At 39.6% G+C, this 19,167-nt stretch overlaps 3 protein-coding genes across 5 annotated transcripts; all 3 read left to right on the top strand.

Annotated features, from left to right (window-relative positions):
• Nucleotides 1–1,556: 1,556 nt before the first annotated feature.
• Nucleotides 1,557–3,976, top strand: RB195_013121 (uncharacterized protein; the record flags this gene model as incomplete). Of its 2 annotated transcripts, XM_064202801.1 has the most annotated exons (5): nucleotides 1,557–1,572; nucleotides 1,624–1,713; nucleotides 2,734–2,798; nucleotides 3,612–3,852; nucleotides 3,912–3,976. In XM_064202801.1, 5 exons carry the CDS (start codon nucleotides 1,557–1,559, stop codon nucleotides 3,974–3,976), a joined length of 477 nt encoding a protein of 158 aa, XP_064058682.1. The 2 variants fall into 2 exon arrangements, with proteins under 2 accessions (XP_064058682.1, XP_064058683.1); XM_064202802.1 differs by lacking the exons at nucleotides 1,557–1,572; nucleotides 1,624–1,713; nucleotides 2,734–2,798 and having other exon boundaries at nucleotides 3,633–3,852.
• Nucleotides 3,977–7,646: 3,670 nt separating this feature from the next.
• RB195_013120 (uncharacterized protein) lies at nucleotides 7,647–8,007 on the top strand (the record flags this gene model as incomplete). The annotated part of the gene is made up of 2 exons (XM_064202800.1): nucleotides 7,647–7,896; nucleotides 7,955–8,007. 2 exons carry the CDS (start codon nucleotides 7,647–7,649, stop codon nucleotides 8,005–8,007), a joined length of 303 nt encoding a protein of 100 aa, XP_064058681.1.
• A 3,188-nt stretch (nucleotides 8,008–11,195) lies between these two features.
• On the top strand, nucleotides 11,196–17,889 carry RB195_013119 (uncharacterized protein; the record flags this gene model as incomplete). Of its 2 annotated transcripts, XM_064202798.1 has the most annotated exons (12): nucleotides 11,196–11,226; nucleotides 11,435–11,484; nucleotides 11,543–11,623; nucleotides 14,651–14,687; nucleotides 14,895–14,947; nucleotides 15,228–15,386; nucleotides 15,510–15,724; nucleotides 15,782–15,896; nucleotides 15,964–16,074; nucleotides 16,176–16,250; nucleotides 17,387–17,562; nucleotides 17,619–17,889. In XM_064202798.1, the coding sequence occupies 12 exons, from the start codon at nucleotides 11,196–11,198 to the stop codon at nucleotides 17,887–17,889; spliced, it is 1,374 nt and encodes a 457-aa protein (XP_064058680.1). The 2 variants fall into 2 exon arrangements, with proteins under 2 accessions (XP_064058680.1, XP_064058679.1); XM_064202799.1 differs by lacking the exon at nucleotides 15,228–15,386.
• Between the last annotated feature and the right edge of the window lie 1,278 nt (nucleotides 17,890–19,167).

Genomic DNA, 19,167 nt, shown 5'->3' with positions numbered 1-19,167 from the left:
TCTTACGACGATTTTTTTCCGCCGCGCTTACAGCTCTTATGATGCGCTTTTTAAAATCGAACGGAAAGGAAAGTACCTGGTATTAGATGTTTTTTGAAGGTCTACATAAAGTGTGCTAGTAACTTAATATAAAAGAAAGGAAGAATGAAATAGGTTTGTAAAAGTGAGATGCCATTTAGAAATGCGAGTGGAAATGAAATTATCCTGTCTCGACTTGTTAGGTGGAAAACACTCATCCATTTCTGGGAATGCGAGATATGTTTCAAAAAATGTCTCACTGATCGGTGTTTTTTTTTACTTTTTTTTCTCTAATGATTTCTTTTTGTTTATCTAGCTGGGTAAAACTGGCATCCAACGATTAACGGGGCGCGAATAATGCCTCGCAGACATACACTGTACCTAAAGGTATACCTCGAAGATACAAAGGTCTCTGTTCGCTATTAATACAGCTAACCTGTCATATTGATTTTATGCAGAGAATAGATAGAAATGGAGAGATAAAACGAAAGAAGTTTGAAGAGCTGTACAAAATTCTATTATATAAAACTGTATAAGACGTACAAGCAAGTATTGAAATATGTCAAATATTGGCATATTTCAATACTTGCTCTACATAAACATTATATCTATGTAAAATTTTGAAAAGGTAAAATGTAGAAAGGAGTTTAAAGAATGTATACAAAGTAATAAGCGCATAAAGTTGCTGTTATTATAACTGCCGCAGCTGAAAGTTGAACACGAATTCGTTGAATGACATCGTGACAAACACATACTTATGCACTGCTAGTTTATATAGAAAACTTAGGGCATGAAATGTGTTAAATTATGAGATGTTTGAAAATATATGCGTGTTATTCTTTTCCCTGGAGCATCTTTTTGAAATAATTTTTACTTATTCTCCTCCTTTATTCCCAATAATATGCGCTTAGTTTACTATATCCGTACATCAGAATTCGCAATTCGTTCTTCACTCCTCCCTTCAAAATTCGCACTATCCACCGCTTCGTCGCGGCGCGAACGTCGCGCGCGGCGTTGATTAGAGAGCAATAGGGAGGCGGGGTGTAGATGATCTCAGGCGGTCGTGGAGAATGTCTAGCTGGTGGAGCGGCAGCCATAATTACGCGGAAGCGCGCGGTGCCGAGGGGAGGACAGGAGCGGTCAGCCGGTTTTCACGGGTACCTCTTGTCCCGCACCCACTTGGACGATTATTATTTCAGATTTGCTGTCAAATCATTAATCATTAATTATTTTCTTGCGCATCTGATGAACATTCTCACTTTTAGTTCACATAAAGGTTCATTTCTCATTTTCTCTTCTTCAAAAATTCGTGACCTCAATTAAGAGTCATCCACATATTTATTTACATTCAGGAAGTATGTTGCAGTTTATCTACGTAAAGAAGGAGTACTTATTCCGAACGTATTCTAAATAAAGAAAAGAAAAGCGAAAAGCAAGGAAACGAATATTTTTGGCCGTATAAATATGACGTCATTGTTATTATCAAACAGGTGGGATGACTTCTCGAGTCATCAACGATCCCTTCGGCACGGATTCGGATGTCCTCCGAATCAGGTTTTTCCATATCTTATCATTCATTATGTTACATACTCTGATGTTTTGCAGTTATATTTGTCCCTAACCTCCCCGCTTACATCGCCCTAACATCATTTCATGAACTATCCATAAAAAGTTCCTTCTTCACCAAAAATATTGGTATGTTTCGTTATGTCATCAATAAATAACAGTCATTTAGTAAATATAATATCTAGTAAATATAATATAATATAACATATTTAGTAAATATATAGTTGGTTCCTTATCATGATAGTCAGTAACTTTCATGATAAGGGACCAATTATTTAGTATTCTATGAATCGGTCAATTTCTTAGGATTGTTCTTTCTTTTTCCCGCATCAAATATGTTCAGTGCGTTGATAGTTGTCATTGCAATGGAATTCATCTTTTCTACGTTATATACCTCTGCTCAAAAGAATCCTTCATGTTTTACACAGAGGAAAAATACTATTTTAAATTTATTGAATAAGTATTTTACTTAGGAAAAAAATAACTAACTAATAACCAAAAAGTAACTTCCTATTTATCGTTATTATTCTCACAATGCGTTTTTTTTTAGCTGGGATATAGCTATTTCACCTATTTTTCAATTAACTAGTCGTCCGAAGTTTTTTTTTAAAAAAAAGTGTACTAAAAAGAAAATTGCAAAAATAAAAGATGTTTTACTCGGATTTCGCATACAATTCACGAAAACTCCCTTGTTAAGGAATTTTACCGTATTTTCCAGTTAAAGTGCCAGATTTTAACGCGAGCTGTACAGGGCCCCTCGCTTTTCTCCCCGTCCTTTAATTTCCGCCCTTTTTTTCTAATGTTCTTGTCTCTCATCTTTTCATAGTACGATATCTGGCCGTAAACGGTAAATAAGTTGTAAGAATTTCTACACTCTAGGTTTAGCAACCCCTCGCAACAATCCGCCATGGCTTAGTCTCGTGACCTTATCACTTTTCACCTACACGCTAACTCTACACACATTATAGTGCCATATTTTTGCTTACGGCTAATTTCTGAGGTGAGATTTTGGGCACAAAACTACCATAAGCACTGGGACACACTTAGTTAAGGATAATTGACCTCGTTCAGTGATAGGATAAAAAGGATAAAGTCACTAGCGGATCAATCGAGTTGGAATGTACCAACGCGTTTTACTGTAACTCTTAGTTGTTGAAGTTTTCGCCTGCGTAACTGCTATACACAATGAATTCCCGGGGCCAACCGAAGATATAGTAAGCGTTTTTATCCTCGTAGACAATTCTACGAGCTCAGAGGAATGAAAGGTTTGGTTGGCATTTGGCCAGTTTCGAACTATCGACTATGTGGCTGCAGAGGACCTGTTGCCGACTGCGCCACACCCGTCATGATAGGGTATCACTTTGTACAAATATAAACAGCAGAAAGGCATCCTAGGGAATGAGCACACCCCTCTTTATTGCTATTTTTTGTCGTTATTGATTGCATGTCACTCGGATCAATAAACGTTTTCCGCCTTCATTCGGATTTTTCTCGGATGTTCAGTTAATTTTTCTCGCTAGTAGTCCACTTAGACGTGAGACATCCTTTTCAAAAAAAAAAAAAAAAAAAAACAAAAATGGGATTAGAACATTTCTATGCGTTACTCTCTGACTTTGTACTGTACTCGCTTCGATACTACCGTAGAACTTCTTGTTATGTTGTCATTGTCATGACAGGTTTATCTCTATTATTTTCTCTTATTTATCATTTTTTTTTGAAATTCATATCATACTACTTTTTATCGTACATTTTTATCGTACAGTAAGTAATATTTTACTTATTTTTCATGCTTCGAGAGGTTTACTTGTTTTCGCACTGGATTTACGATTTTCCATTAAGGATTATCTCAAAAAATTTATGAGATCAACGCTTCAAGGTGTCCTTTAGGAAAGCATTAACTCTTTTCTCTCTCTCTCTCTTAACTTTCAGTCTAATTAAATTTTCTGAAGGATCGTTTAATTACTCCACTCTATTTATGAACTGAAAACAACTAGAAAGATATAGATTGATACGGTAAATAATTTCAGATTTTCCAAGTAATGCTTACTATGGTGCCTACGTCTTTGCGAATACTTCTGATGTTGTTGATGGTCGTCTGGGCTCGACCTCAGTTCGGCCCATTCGGACCCGTTGGTGGGCCTATGGGACTGGGTGGACCGTTTGGAGGCCCATGGTTTGGTGGTTTCGGGCCACCACCACCACCACCACCACCACCAATGGGACCATTTGGTCCTTTTGGGCCAATGGGTGGATACGGATACCGACGAGGTGATGTGATAAAATATGTGATCTACATGGTTTGATCGACTAATAATTTATTCTTTCAGATCCAGTTAGAGGAGCGTTAAGAGGTGCACTCTTAGGGGGACTGTTTGGTGCGTTAGCGGGTTGACGGTAATCGATAATCCTAGATAATTCAACAACGGGAATATGATAGCGCTGGAAACGATGATCAAGAAATATTATTTGTTATAAAAGGAATCTATTTGATTGCATTGGCGTCTCATATTTATATGTTGTTTTGAACTTACTCCTTGGTTTATTTCAAGAATTCGTTCATTTTTGAGAAAATTTTGAATATATTGTAATTTCTACGCGGTTATCTGTACAGATAAAGATTTTCGTCAATTTCTACAGTAAGGACTTCCGTAAAAATTGTGAGGATTTGAAGATGAAGGCTTCAAGAAGTTGAGTATAATTACCACTTGAACGGAGCAAAAAATACAGAAGGGAAGGGTACATAAGTTTATGTAGTATTCCCTGCGCAGGTCCGCTTTAATCTGCGTCCGAAGAAATTTTCAATGTTCTGCACTTTCGAATAGTAAATAGGTTCTTTGGGATTCCTTTACTGGAGCTATCACAGCGAAAAAAAAAACCACTGGCTTCAAATCTAGAAATCAGATAGGTCCAAACCCTCACAGTGACCAGTTCGCCCAACGAAGCATACGAACGGGCAATAAACCGAAAGCGCATAAATTGAATCCATAAAGAAATTAAGCAACAGTTTTACAGCAGTATAAATAATAAAATCCTAATAAAATCAACTGTAATCATTTTGATTTCAGTAAGTACATTCAGTGCCCTGAGGGTGAGGTTTGCGAGTGACTAACCCATCTACGCACCTGTGACGGCTATGCCGTAGATGAAGAAGAGTAAATCATAATCCAACGTAATAACAATAATAACAGTAATAATAATAACAATAATAACAATAATAACAATAGTAATAATAATAATAATATTATTATTATTATTATTATAAAATAGAGTGAACTTTTATAAAAAAATTTACTAGAAACGTTTCATAAATGGTAAAGCTTCATATTTGTTCAACTAAGAAGCAAAAAAATATAAAAAAGTACAATAAATATACGTATAGAAGGAATTGAGAGAGGAAAACAAAAAGGCTGAAATTAAGAACTTATTCGTAGAACTTGCAGCATTAGGAGTCCAATTTTTTTTCTCGGTAGATCACATCGCAACGTTGCTGAGCAAAGAGTGAAACCGGTTCTGGTTTTTCATTTAAATACAGCGATTTTAAATGCACTCCGCTCTATTGTTTCCTTAATTAGAGGGAATAACTTTCCCATCGGGACGTAGCGCAGTCGGTAAAGAGCTTTACGCGATTTCAAGGTCGGTAGTATGAATCTGAGTTAACCAAACCTTCCATTCCTTCGGAGTCAAGAAATTGACTCGTTTGGGAGGATGGAAACACTTACAAAATATATCGGCTATCCCCCCGTAGCCCATTTATTATGTGGCCCGGACACACGTTCGTAAACCTCAAGCGATTCTGAATTGAAGTCGACGCGTAGGTGGATGTCGAGGGGATTAACTGACGCCAGAAACGTATTTGTAGAACTCGTAGCTTTCGGAGCCTAATATTTTCGGTAGATCGCATCTCAACGTTGCTGGACAACAAATCTTTCCATTTTTTTCATCTAGATACAATGATTTGAAGTGCACTCTATTGTATTGGTTTTTTCAGTTACGAGAAATAAATTGCGATTATTGAGTTAGGTAGGTTTGAACCCACCCCAGAGAGAACTAAACCTTTCTTCCCTCCCTTGGTTGATAAATTGGTGCCAGACTTGTCTGGAAGAACAACAATGCTGACTTGCTACATGGGCTAGGCCCAGCAGTTCACTGTATAGGCTAGACATGCGCTTGTAAACCTCAAAGGATTCTGAATTGAAGTCGAGCGCGTAGGCGGATCTCAAGCGGATTATTTGACGCCAGAAACTTTTCATTACTAACTTATATTATTATAACTATTGTTATAACTTATTTTTTATCCCTGACTATTCCATCGAAATCCTCTTCCTCCTCGATTAGAAGCGAAACCAGAGAATCAAAAGCTAGCTTACTACAATATTACGAAAACAGCGAAACTGATAAATCTCTGGAAAGAACGGGGAGCTGATCTTAGGAGTATTTGTGGATTTCATCTAGGCATCTAATCCCCTGCAGTTATTTGACCAGCTCATATACGTACTAGAGGAGTAAGGAGTTTGCTTTCGGCTGTATCCAGCGAGGGTCCCGGCAGATTTTCGAGCATGCTCCGATCATGCCTTGGCAGAGCAATTAGCGCTGGTGCGGTGAAGAGATTTACATTCGTTGCTACCTAAATAGCTGACTCTGCTTACCTATCGCTATTCATACGTTGGGTCACCGGCTAGGATATAATTTACGGGCTACTTAATAATTTTAGAGAATCACAAACATCCAACTGGAAACTTGTGATTTGAGATAATCTCAAATTTGTAATCGTAGCAGAAGCAGGAGAAGTAACTACGTGAAATATAAGAGAAGGATGCATCTAATAGCTTCAAATATGAAAAAACGTGGTCCCTTTCTTTTCTTTTTTTTAGATATTTCTTATAACTGTGTCGTTCTTTGTGTCTGTATGGCTAAAAGAGCATCTAAGCCGGTTGTCTGCGCCACCATCAACGAAAGGAGCGTGATCTCGTCGAGATATGTTCGTGCGTGCCCCGGGCATATGCACTGGGCACGTAATGTCTCGGAGGCATTCGCGGAGAATCCGCCGGCGGGCCCGTCTTTAGCGTTCCCCTCCAGCGAGTAGACCTCAAGTCCTTGACCGTCACGTATGACGATATCGTTATGAACAACAGAGCGTAGCGTATATAGGGGACCGTGTGACCTCTCCGGTCATTAACGGATCCGCCGGCAGAGAGGTCGTCGGTGTTCGTTTCTCCTACATCGTTTATTGTTCATATTGTTGCATGTTATGATATTTTTCCGATTATGATCTTCCATAAATACTTCACTCCCGTTTCTTTAACTTTTCCATAAATTATCCTTGAAAAAGTCCCTTCTTCTCTAAAAATATTTATTGTGGGTTCGTTATGCCATCACTCTATCACGATAACGGACCACTCGTTTATTATTTACTTATTTAATCGATTTTTAAAAAAATACTTTCTTCTTTTTCTTTACCTTCTTTTTCTTTTAATATGTTCAAAAAAATTGGTGTGGCGGTCATCACGATGGGATCGATTTTTTTCCGACATACTCCTACTCAGAAAAATCCTTCCGATAGATTGTTAGTTCTAGAAAAAAATTCATTATTCATATTTTCATTATTTTCATATTGAATATTTTTATTTTTATATTGAACAAAGTATTTTACTAAAGAAATTAAATTATACCTCATTATTTTACCTCCATTATTCTCCTAATGCGTTTTTGCCTGCCACAGATATAGTTAGTCTAGTTACCTTTTGATTATTTACTCAATTGGAATTTTGAAAAAAAATACAGCAAAAGGAAAAGCACGAAATGAATTTCTCTCCAGTCTCTTGCATAAAATTCATGTGGACCTGATTTAGGTAAATAGATTTTGCCAAGTTTTCTCAGTTAAAAGTGTTAGATTTTTTACGTGAGCTGTATAGAGCCGTTCGTTCTTCTTTTCTCAATTCTTAAAATTATGTTCTTTTATCTTTTCGTAGTTCTCAAAAGATCGTCGTAACTTGTTGTGAACTGTAAATAACTTGTAAAAACTCTTTTATTTTAGGTTTGCCAACCAATTTCAACAATCCGCTATGCTGATTCTGCTGATCCTAACACTTTTCACTTACACTCTAACTCAATACACTGGTACTTTCACTACTCCTTATGGTTACGCTTCTGTAGTATCGTTAAGACCGCCACCACCACCGGGAATGTTAGGACCAGGGGTCCCATACGGCGCTGTTGGACCTATGGGTGGCCCCTACGGGCCGTACGGTCCGTACGGTCCAATGGGACCAAGACCGTTTGGGCCGATGAGTCCATATGGATATCCACGAAGAGGTAGGCTAGCATAGGTCGTTGATCTATATTGATTTCTCTACTACGATTTTTCTTATAGATCCGGTTAGAGGAGCGGTGGTTGGCGGTTTAATCGGTGCGCTAGCAGGTTGACGATAGAATATTTTCTTACTACTTTTCTCATTACACATTGGATTTGGCAAAAGCAAGTTACAATGAGTACATCAGCTATATTTAGACTATTGACTACGTAATATTGATTGGTTATATTTGGATTTTTGGTTGAATTATATTGATCACATTCATATGGAATTTTGTAAATTGATCAAACGATATTTGAACTACTTGTTTCTATGTATGAATAAATACTTTCATAATTTACTGTAATTGTGATTACAGATGATTTTCGACGATTTTTTTCCCGAGAATAAGTTCTTGTTTTTTGCTAGAAATTAATTACACGAGTTCGACTAAGTTCAAATGTAAAAAATCTCAGAAAAAGTATCTTAAAAGATTCCGATTGTTCCTTTTGCACGCTGAAATACAGCTCTGACCTGGGGAAACCCAAATTATTTTTTTATTAGAAAAAAAAGTCCAAAACTCCTGTTTAGTTGGAGGATTTGTGTGGTATCCCTAGTTTTTTTCATATCCTATCTTTTCCCTACCGTCCGTAGTCACCTTTCTTTATGACTTTGTCTAAATCCTTGTAGATTAAAATGATTTAGGGCAACTTTGTGATTGTTAGCATCTCCTCAAAAAGTCCTGATCCTAGACAGCTTCAAAACTGTGGGAAAATACGGTGTTGGAAGTCCTTTCACGAGAGATATACTAGTTTTCGAAGAACACTGCAATCCCAAGCCCAAATGATCGCGAAAGATTATCGATCGATTTCCAATGGATAGCATTCGTTGATATGAAACGGCTAATCTTTGCCCGTATCCAATGTGTTCTGGCAGAATAACGAGTAATATAAAAACATAAGATAATAATGATAATATAAGTGGCAATAAATAAGCTGTCGGATGCATTGCTATCCATAAGAAATTTTCCACGGATGAATGAATTAAGTAGCCGAAAAATATTCACTGGTTTTGAAATAGGGAATCCAAGAAATAATATGATGTAAGGTGATCTCAAATTTATTACCGTACCAGAATCAAGAGAAACCGTCAACTGAAATGTGAAAAAAGAGGATCCAAAGACTTCAAATTACGTGTATGAGATTCGTCGTATGAGAGTTGAAACCCGAGCAAGATTTCCAGAAGATTCAAAAATTTTTATCTTCTCCTTGTGGAAAAAAGTGCGCCGGAACGCCCGAAGCCGTATCGTCCGGGTCGTTTTCTACGGCAATTGGGAAGAAATGGATGGAATCACCCTTCTCTCAGTAATCTACGATCCCGTACACGAATACTACACCGGAAATCCGTACCACTCCAGATTCGTGGGGTGATGCCTTTAAAAAGTCCCGGTGGCTTATGAGCGTCAGGATCTTTTTCGGCGAGTGCGCAATGCAGCGCACTGATCGGTAGTAAACGGGCAGAGTCATTTATCTGGGTAGCGACGACGGATGCGATGAGATCCCCAGGATGCGCTCCATAGCTAATTGCTCAAGCAAGACAGAGTGGCGCTCGAAAATCTCTTTCAATCTCTTTACCTCCTGCCTCTTAAAAGTCAACTAACAAACGACTAGGTCCCGCAACGATGTCCCATTGCACCGAGTTTACGCCAGCAAACCAAGCAAAATATTTAAGGACTGGACAAAGAGCCTTAGCATTTCAAATCTGCATGGGATGCGCCAACACGTTTGACTGGAATTCGGAGTTGTTTAGGTTTTATGAACGCTTGTTGGCCTATACAATGATATGAGGGCACCCGATGTTTCAGGTCAGTGTCTTTATCCTTCCAGACAAGTCTGGTACCAATTTAACCAATTCAACCCAGAAGAGATGAAACACTTGGTTGGCACTAGGCGGTCTCGAACCATCGATCGATCGTGCAGTCACGGTCGGACCTCTAAACGACTACACCACATCTTGATATAATATTGGACAGTACAGTTGGAGGAAGCACCCGTCCATGGTTTCGTCTCCATCCTTTTTATCCTGGTACGGAAAAATTTATTGGATACGGGTTCTAAAGCTGTGCCATGCTGGACTTGACTTGATCTATCAAATTCTGACGATACAACATATCCTGTCCTGTAACTCAACCTATATCCATCTGTTTCATCCTGGTTGTATTAAATTGTTTGTATTTCATCCCATCTACTGATTACCGATCAATAGGGGGGAGCGCTTTGCAGTCAAGTCCGTTAATTGACAGCTGCGTTCTTTTTTTTCGAAATAATTTCGCAGCATCCGTATTTGCACAGATCGTTATTGTGACCAATTTGTCTGGCTACGGTTTTTTCCCTTATTTATCGATTTTAAAATTGCAAATATTTCGGTAAGGATTGCATCAATGTACCAAGTCATATTTAAAGCCATCACTCCACATATTTGGCGTGGTATGAATTTTCGTTGGAGTATACCTATATCGGGTCGTAGATTATGAATACAAAGTTGGTTCCACTCATCTCTTCCTGCATCATTGTAAACAGACGGCTCCGAAATGTGGTCCCCTACGACGTCCTCTATTGCGAAGCACCACTCTTGCGCCCCGCCCTCGCCTGCGATTCGTCGAAAATCCATTCAGACGCTCCGATAGGCAATTCATTTCATTCGAGGTGCGACAAGTGTGCCGTGTCAGTACAAGTGCTCCGGAGCCGTCTGTTTACAGTGATGCAGGGAGAGATGAGCGGAATTACCCCTGTATTCATGATCTACGACGCGATATAGGTATACTCCAATGAAAATCCATACCACGCCAGATTAGTGAGGTGATGATTTTAAGCTAAAATTTCAAACAACTGGCACCATACAGCTTTGTTTGTTGTTCAATTCAAAAAGTACATCGTAAGAGTGGCAGATGTGGCGAAATGGGCGAGGAGGGCGATGTGGGCGAAGCCTCAGCAAGAGCTAGCGCTAGAAGAATTACGATGCATCCATTATAACACGGTCAGGAGCAGTGCAGTGCAATTACTGACGCTTGTTAGCCTCCTGGATACGTTGCGGGATACTTGCATACTCTTCACCGTTCCCCCAGAAGCATCCTTCACAGGGTGCAGAAGAGAAGGGAGAGTGTTATGTTGTTTGTTTATGAACATTACCAGTTCATTCCCTAATTTCACACACATGATATCTTGTATAAAATTGACTTATCAGAAGAAATTCTGTTATGCTGAACTCAATGAAAGAACAATTCCAGTTATTTCCACGCCTTTTTGAGTGCGGTCACTTCAGATGCTGTCACAATTAAGAACTACCACATGTAGTACGTTCAAAACTAAGTTATGATCAGTGAACACCATTTATGGGCACCGGTAACTGTGTTTACTCGGTCACAATGAGCGTTTGATGAGAACCGAAAAAGTGGAAAGGGGTTTTGCGTCAAGCAGAGAAGGGCGTGGGTGATGACGAGGGCGGTGCTTTCATTCAGGATTCAAAAAGTTATTGATCTATATTAAGTAAACATCTTTCAGCAAGGCTGCTACCTTCTCTTCGATATATTTCTATTCAAAGTACGATTAAAGTCAGTTTCATTATAGGCTTTGAAGCTCATCATGTTTTGGTAAACGACAAATTTTTAGTATTTTAACCCTCACTGCAATCCAAAGAATCCCAAAATCCTAGAACTTTCGGAAATAACCGATGCTTACGGAAGGATCAAGGTAGGTTTCTCTTGTTTGTGCTCGTTTTTGCTTTTGCACGACTGCGGGATCGCAGAGGACTCTGTATCGTAAGTGCTCATGCAGCTATGAAAACCGCTGAAGACGACAAGGACGCCTTCTAAGATGAACTCAATTCGTTGATGTCTAAAATGGAGAAGGGTCATAGTCGGAATCCAACCAGCAGATGGTCATAGTCGGAATCGACGTAAATGCGGAGATGGGACTTGAACATCAATCCGATGTGCTAGGAAAATGGTATTATCCAGCGGAGGGCACGTCGGATAACGGTAACGATGTGGTCGACTTACGAGAACAGCTGGTTCTCATATTACTTCCACGTTTAAAAGGAATCATCGACGCCATCAGCTTATGACAACCTCGATAACGCCAGAAGAGCAGCGAAAGCGGAAGATGCCGAATTTGAAGCTTCAGCTCTACTACGTCTTGATGAGGAACATTTCTATGTCTTTTCGGAAGTTTAAAAAAAATCTAGGGCTGTTTGGGACTTCGCCATTCAACTATGACCACCGTCCAGTTCTTCTAAAATTCAAGATGTGTCTACTCATATTGGAGTACGGAGTGCGCGTCAGAAGAAGCTTTGCGATACAGATTATTTGACGAGGTCTATACAGTAGGCTGCAAAAAAGGCGCTCTAGGTTTTAATGCCGGGGAAGAAGTTTCCCTTTGCATCTGAGGAGATAAAATCCTCGTATAATTCTGTAGTGTCGGCGGCAGCACTTTTTCAACCAAAAAAAGCGTCTGAGAAGGAAGCAGTACCGTTTACGGTGATAGAGAGGGTTGATTGCACAGAAAGGAAGCCGCTTAGACGGCTGCTTTGGTACTTTTGGCCCTCAGCATAGCACAATAAAGATCTTTACGCGGAAGTCGATGTGGTGTACTGGCGGATGACACATGGAAGATATCAACCTCTTGCACCACCATCGAAAGTGGCTACACAAAACCGTCTTTGCTTCTTTGGTCACATATTAAGGAGACCACCAGGTCGCCTTGTTTAACGAGTTCTGAGGAGTTTGTTTGTTGAAGCTGGAAGAGGTCACCTGGCCGAAAACGCAAGTTATGGACTGAGGTGGTGGAAGTGGGCCTGAGGACACTCGGCATTGATAGACAAAGCAGGCAAGGATTCAGGATATGGAACAGTAACAAATGAAACGATTCTGTGCAAGCTTTTGCTGAAGATCGATCAACACACCTCGGCAAAAATGCAGGCAACTGGGACAATCGGTAATATCAGCCGATTAAGTCAAGGAAGTCAGCCCAGGAAATGATTTTGATGAACGGACTGATCTTCAAGCCTTTATAGAATTAAAGCCATCGCCCCACGAATCTGATGCAGTATGGTTTTTCGGGAGCCAAAGACTATACGGGGGCTTAGATTGCGGAAACGGGTGGGATCTCGCTCATCTCTTCCTGCACCACTGTAAACAGATGCCTTCGGAATGCGGTTCCTTACGATGCTATCTATTGCAGCGCTCCATTTCTGCGCCCAACCTCCGCCTGCGATTGGTCGAATAAAATGAAATGTCTATCGGGGCGTCCGAATTGATTTACGACGATTCGCAGGCGGGGGCGGGGCGCAAGGATGACGCATTGCAATAGAGGACGTCGTAAGGAACTGCATTCCGAAGCCGTCTGTTTACAGTGATGCAGGGAGAGATGAGCGAGATCCCACCCGTTTTCGCAATCTAAGCCTCCGTATAGTCTTTGGAGCTCGGAAAACCATACCACGTCAGGTTCGTGGAGTGATGCCTTTAATTCTATAAAGGATAAGAGGACCAAACGTCTTGATCCTGCGTTGATCTTAGTATTAATCAATCCGCTTGGTATGCACCAACTCGTTCACTTCAATTCAGAATAGTCTGAGGTTTACGAGCGTATGTGTGGCCAATGTGGTGACTTGGAAGCCGATTTATCAAGTCATTGCTTTTATCCTTCCAGACAAGTTCGCTACTAATTTATCGACCTTGGAGAGATGAGAGGCTTCATTGACGGCTCTAATTTAATCCTATATCCATGTATAAAGATTATTTGAAATCAAGAACAACGGTGTCAAAGGAACGCTTATCGTAACCCTTCAACGGAAATCCGATAACACTCCGCTGGAGTACCATTTAAAGACAGCATACAACGAAATTGAGCGCGTTCGGATCTTTCCAGGAATAAATAGGCTTAGGAGTGTAGTCGATGAGTACAAGTTTGATCACATTCAAATTCCACTAATTATCCAGGAAAAAATCAGCGTGGGAAACTTTCCTGCTGCGCCGCATGCCCGTACGAAGCACCTAACAACGTACCACGTCTGCGAGAACAGGCGCATGTGTCGCGCCTGCTAGCGAGCAGGAAAGGCAGCACCAACAGTCCATTGGTCTCGCAGATGCGGCGCGTAATTCTCCCATACGTTACACGTTGTTAGGTGTCTCGTAAAGGGATTCGTGGCCTCTCACACCATTCTTTTGGATAATTGGGGAAATTGAGAGTGAATCGTACTCATATTCTTCCCTACACCTTACTCATTCTTGTAGAGATCCTAGCTTTCTCAATTTCATAGTGTGTTGCCTTTAAAGACATTCACAGATTCTTAAAGGATGATAAATCCCAACGCGTGTTCACCAAGTTGTGTATCACTTTTTTCAGGCTATATTCTTACAATTAATCAGATAAGTAAGGAATCCACTGTTTATGCAGAGCAAAATTCCTGGAAGAGTTTGGAAAAAGTGAGAGAGGCGGTAGAGAATGAAATGGGATGGAAAGTTTTTTCTCCAGCTTCTGCTTACTTTGGTAAAATCATTCTGAAACTGCATTTATGTGTGTACAACTGTAAATCCCCAATTATTTACCCACCTATGTCAGATATAAAAGTCTATTCCTGTTTAGAAGCTAATTACTCGTATTCTTTCCATCAAAGATGATTCTTTTCATTTCTTTTGTTATGGTAAGTACTAAATATTTGTAAAAGTATAGCCTAGTGAATTTTTTTTCATTTTTTCAATCAGAAAAAAGACTATTTAGATGGGATTGGTCGGTGCAGGGAGTGGTCAAGAGGAAGGTAGGCTAGACTTTTAGGAATTGGAATAGAGGAATTTAAAGAAAATTGTATGGATTCTTTGAATGATGAGTAAGAAGTGTACATAAACCCTGTTTTGTGTAAGACAAGAACAAAATAATCTGGAGAAATCCGTACTTACCAGTACCGGAGGATTTAATAATATATAAAATAGCTCATTGTTATTCTAAACGAGAACCTTTTGTTTAGAATTGAAGCCGTGGTCAAAAAATCTGATCCGAGCACGTAGGCACGACGAAAGTGTACGTTTTTTGCATCATTATATGATTTCTCCTTAAATTAAAAAAGTATTTTTGTCTAGTTTTACTTTAGTTTAGTTCTCTTTTGGTTCTTTAGTTTTTTTTTCACCCATATTTCAAGAATTTTTGCAAAACTCAAAACGTTTTTTTCTTGAAGTCACTTCAAATTTTTCTTCTCATTGTTGTTGCGTTACGGGTTTTCAATGCGATTTTGCAGTAGTTTATCGTACATTAGTACAAGTGACTATTATCTGTTTTTTTTTGTCCATGTGTAACATTTTAGCGGTCAAGAACTACCATTCCTCAAGCAATATTAAAAATGACCTATCCTCCGTCTTTGACTCCAAAAACCCCGAATTCTATGAGCATGAGATATTCTCACTTATTGGTAAATGGGAAAGTATCATTGAGTCACTTGGTGAATATATTGTCTGAATCCCTGGTAAGTGAATAGAGAAAATTTTTTGATTCAAAATTCTTCGTAAAAAAACGACACCAACGTATTTTGGTACCTAATAATTAACTATGAAGTATTTGATCACGTTAATTTTTCACACCATTTCAGCTTACTTTATTTTCGAAAGGCCCAGCAAAAGAGGTTAAGGATGATGAGTCAAGAAAATTTGATTTTCTTATTGTCACTGATAATGACGAGGATGCAACAGCACCTAAATCCCAATGGAGAGCTATTACAAGAAAAGGAGTACTCAAATTGAGTAAAGACAATAGCACAGCACATGTAGAATGGGACTCCAAATCTTCGGATCAAGAACTCATGTCGTTAGTTGTTTCGAGATTTTTTAGCTTTCAATTTTATCCTCATATTCTTTTTTTCAGAGGTTTCAGCTATAAAGGACGAGGTATGGAATTATCAGACCTCACAGAATATAGAGGTCGTATTCTTGCACCTGATGATAAGACCGGAATCATATTTGAAATAAAGAAGAATCAGGTATAATTTATGAGAATAATTTTGCATTGTAAAGTCCTACCGCGCGGCACGTTAGGCATTTTTTTAGGCTTTGCCATGGGTTATTCTTAATTCTGGACCGGGAAACACAACAAGCGGTATGAAAACTGAATGGTTAACCACCAAAGGATCACATCTTTACGCTGGCGGCCACGGGGTGGTGGGTCTGGTTACTGTTTTGTATTTGAACTGAACGCTCCAAAAGTTTTTCTCATTATGAAAGAAGAAAAAAAGCAATAAGGAAAGTGAAATTATTTGCAGGAATATCGAGATGAGAACGGGGAAATTTTTAGTGAGGACCAAATGTGGGTCAAGGTGATCTTCAACAGAGGGGAGGTGAAACTTATTTAAAATTACTTAATTTCGATTATGTTTCCTATTGGTGTCCGTCCAAGGCTTTTGGATAGACTGTCATTCCCACTTCCACCTATCTCGGGACTATAACTGCTTGAGAGTGCGTGTGCATAATTGGGTCAAAACAACATGAAGCACAGCGCACTTGCGTAACCGGCTGCGCTTAAAGGCATCACCCAACGAATCTGAGGTGGGGCAGATTTCAGGTGGAGTGTTCGCATACGAGATGGGAGACTATGGAGAGGTGGGTGATTCCGTCCATTTCTTCCTAATTGCCGTAAAGAACGGCCCGGAAGATGCGGCGCCGCACAAGGCTGGCGCGCTCCAGTCGAACTCCTTGCAGAAAATAGTGCGCCAGAACGCCTGAAGCCGTATCTTCCGGGCCGTTTTTTACGGCAATTAGGAAGAAATGGACGGAATTACCCCTCTCTCCATTGTTTCCCATCCCGTATACGAATACTCCACCCGAAATTCGTACCACCTCAGATTCGTGGAGTGCCTTTAAAGCGACACAGTAGAGCGTAGCGGTTAGGATCGTGGTGGAACTCTCGGTTCCATAACCCACCACTGCAGTTCGCTATAGTCCAACTTCGATTCCAACCGCTGTCTCCATGGCGTCGCTTTGAGCGCAGCCTCTTACTCAGCTGCACCGTGCTTCATTTCGTTTTCATCCTACTATAGATCAAATGTTATATTGTCGCTGGTGATCCACATACAGCAATACTCATTCTGTGGTTAACTGAGCAGTGACAAGTGCGTGCTACCAGCTGCACCATATACGGTGGAACTACACTATGTGAGACTAGTTTCAATATATATGGCTTCCGTTTTCGCTATCTTGGACGACTATCGAAACACTGACGCTGGAATAGTGTGGCACTTCGACGGAATAAACATGAGATTGTCCCAGTCAATCTCTATTTATACCTCTAAAGGTTACGAAAAACCCAAGACCTCAGAGTAATAATGGTTCCATCTAAAAACCTCGAAAGCTCACTAATAGGAAACATAGACAGAACTATGCCGAAGTTCCAAGACAGGAGAACGTTTTAACTAAATACATAATTTAATATTTTAAAGTGGAATTACTAGACATGTGATTTTAAATCTTTTTTCAGGTTCGAAATTTGAACTGGAAAGATTTTTATATAAAAATTCGTGAAGCAGCTGGTATACGCAGTCCTGGATACTTGACACATGAAGCGGTACAATGGTCAGAAATTCAGCGGAAATGGTTCTTTTTGCCAAGAAAAGCATCAAATACTGTCTATAATTCAAAAGCGGACGAAACTAAGTGCGATTTCCGAACAATTTTTGTTTCCTTTATGCCTCGTATATGCTAATATTTAGAGGAACAAATCTGCTGATCATCGCTGAACCGGACTTCTCATCCATCAAAGTTGTTAAAGTGGGTTTACTGGAGCATCCTGAACGAGGCTTTTCCGCATTTGCATTTATTCCCGGCACAAATGATGAACTAATCGCAGCTCTGAAGTCCAAAGAGGTTAAAGGAGAAGCTGCGGCGAGCTTTATAACAGTTTTTAATACCCGTGGAGAAATTCTTATGAAGGATCAAGCACTTGAAAAAGACTATAAATTCGAAGGGATCTATTTCCTCTAGTTGAGATTTGTTATCGATATGTATAAATATTCTACATATTCTCTAGATAATAAGAAGTTAAAGAAAGAGTATAAAAGATGAACTGAAGTACTTGTGTAGTGACATAGAAGTGTAAAGACGAAATAATAAGCTCCAGGTCATCTCTTCAAAAGCTCTGCTTCCCCGGATTTCAGAATTTCACTATGATGCCTATTATAACAAAAGCTAGTCGTGCACAATAACACAAAAAAGGGGCATACATTGAATCTCCTAACAAACTAAGATCTTAGATGCGAGCTAAGAGCAAGAAAACGGTTAAAATAATGAAAAGAAATTTGCTCAGCTCGCCTAATTTGCTATGTAAGCTCAAATGTGTACTGTTGTAGGAAAAAAATAGTAGAGAACTACAAAGAAACAACAAGAAAGGAGGTCTAGATGGTTTTCCGCATACTGTAGAGGCAGCTCTGTGCGCTATGCACGTTTTCATTCTGTCATCATGTTACAACACATTTTACACTGACCATGAACGGAATTTTCCGTATCGTATGGACCTACCGTATAACATGGCGAAGTGTGCAAAAGTGAAAAGCGAAGCGAACAATATGAATTGCGGTTGTTCGAGAAAGTTTCAAAACCTATAAATGACGCTACTTAGTCCTTTTCGGTGTTTTTTTCCACTTTATTATTAATGAAGAGGTGGATGTGGTGCAGTCGGTCAGAGGTTCTTTGTAGCCACACAGTCAATGGTTCGAAACCGCTCTAGCGCAAACCACGCCTTTCATTCCTCCCGAGTTGATAAATTGGTACCAGACTTCTCTGGGAGGATAAAAACACTGACTTGACACTCCGGCTAGCCACTGCAAGTCATTGTAACGCTGCACCCGCTTTCAAAATAAACCTCAAACGATTCTGAATTGAAGTAGGCGCGTCCCAAGTGGATTAATACTTCAGTGACTTTATCCTTTATCCTTTTATCAATGACCAACAACATTTATATACAGTATGCATGACGATTTAAATACAACGTACTGCTTGTAAATGTTGCAGCAGTAGTATCAACACAGGACTCCATACAATATGTAGTTAGAAGATTGTAGGTCAGAACATCGATCAAACATAGACAACATGCTCATGCTCATATAACAACATGCTCTGACTAGAGTCACATGTGAAGCTCTTTGAGTAACCGGAAATTGTCAAACATCAACGTAAGTGGTGTTAAAAAAGGTTTAACAAGAGATAAACAATTTAGTTATCAAACAAACCTAGATTTCCAAAAATTTAGTAAAGCTAAACTCT

Source organism: Necator americanus, chromosome V, assembly GCF_031761385.1.
Source record: "Necator americanus strain Aroian chromosome V, whole genome shotgun sequence".
Classification (NCBI taxonomy): Eukaryota; Metazoa; Nematoda; class Chromadorea; order Rhabditida; family Ancylostomatidae; genus Necator; species Necator americanus.
The sequence above is the reverse complement of the archived record's forward strand: the minus strand, read 5'-3'. Positions and strand labels throughout refer to the sequence as shown.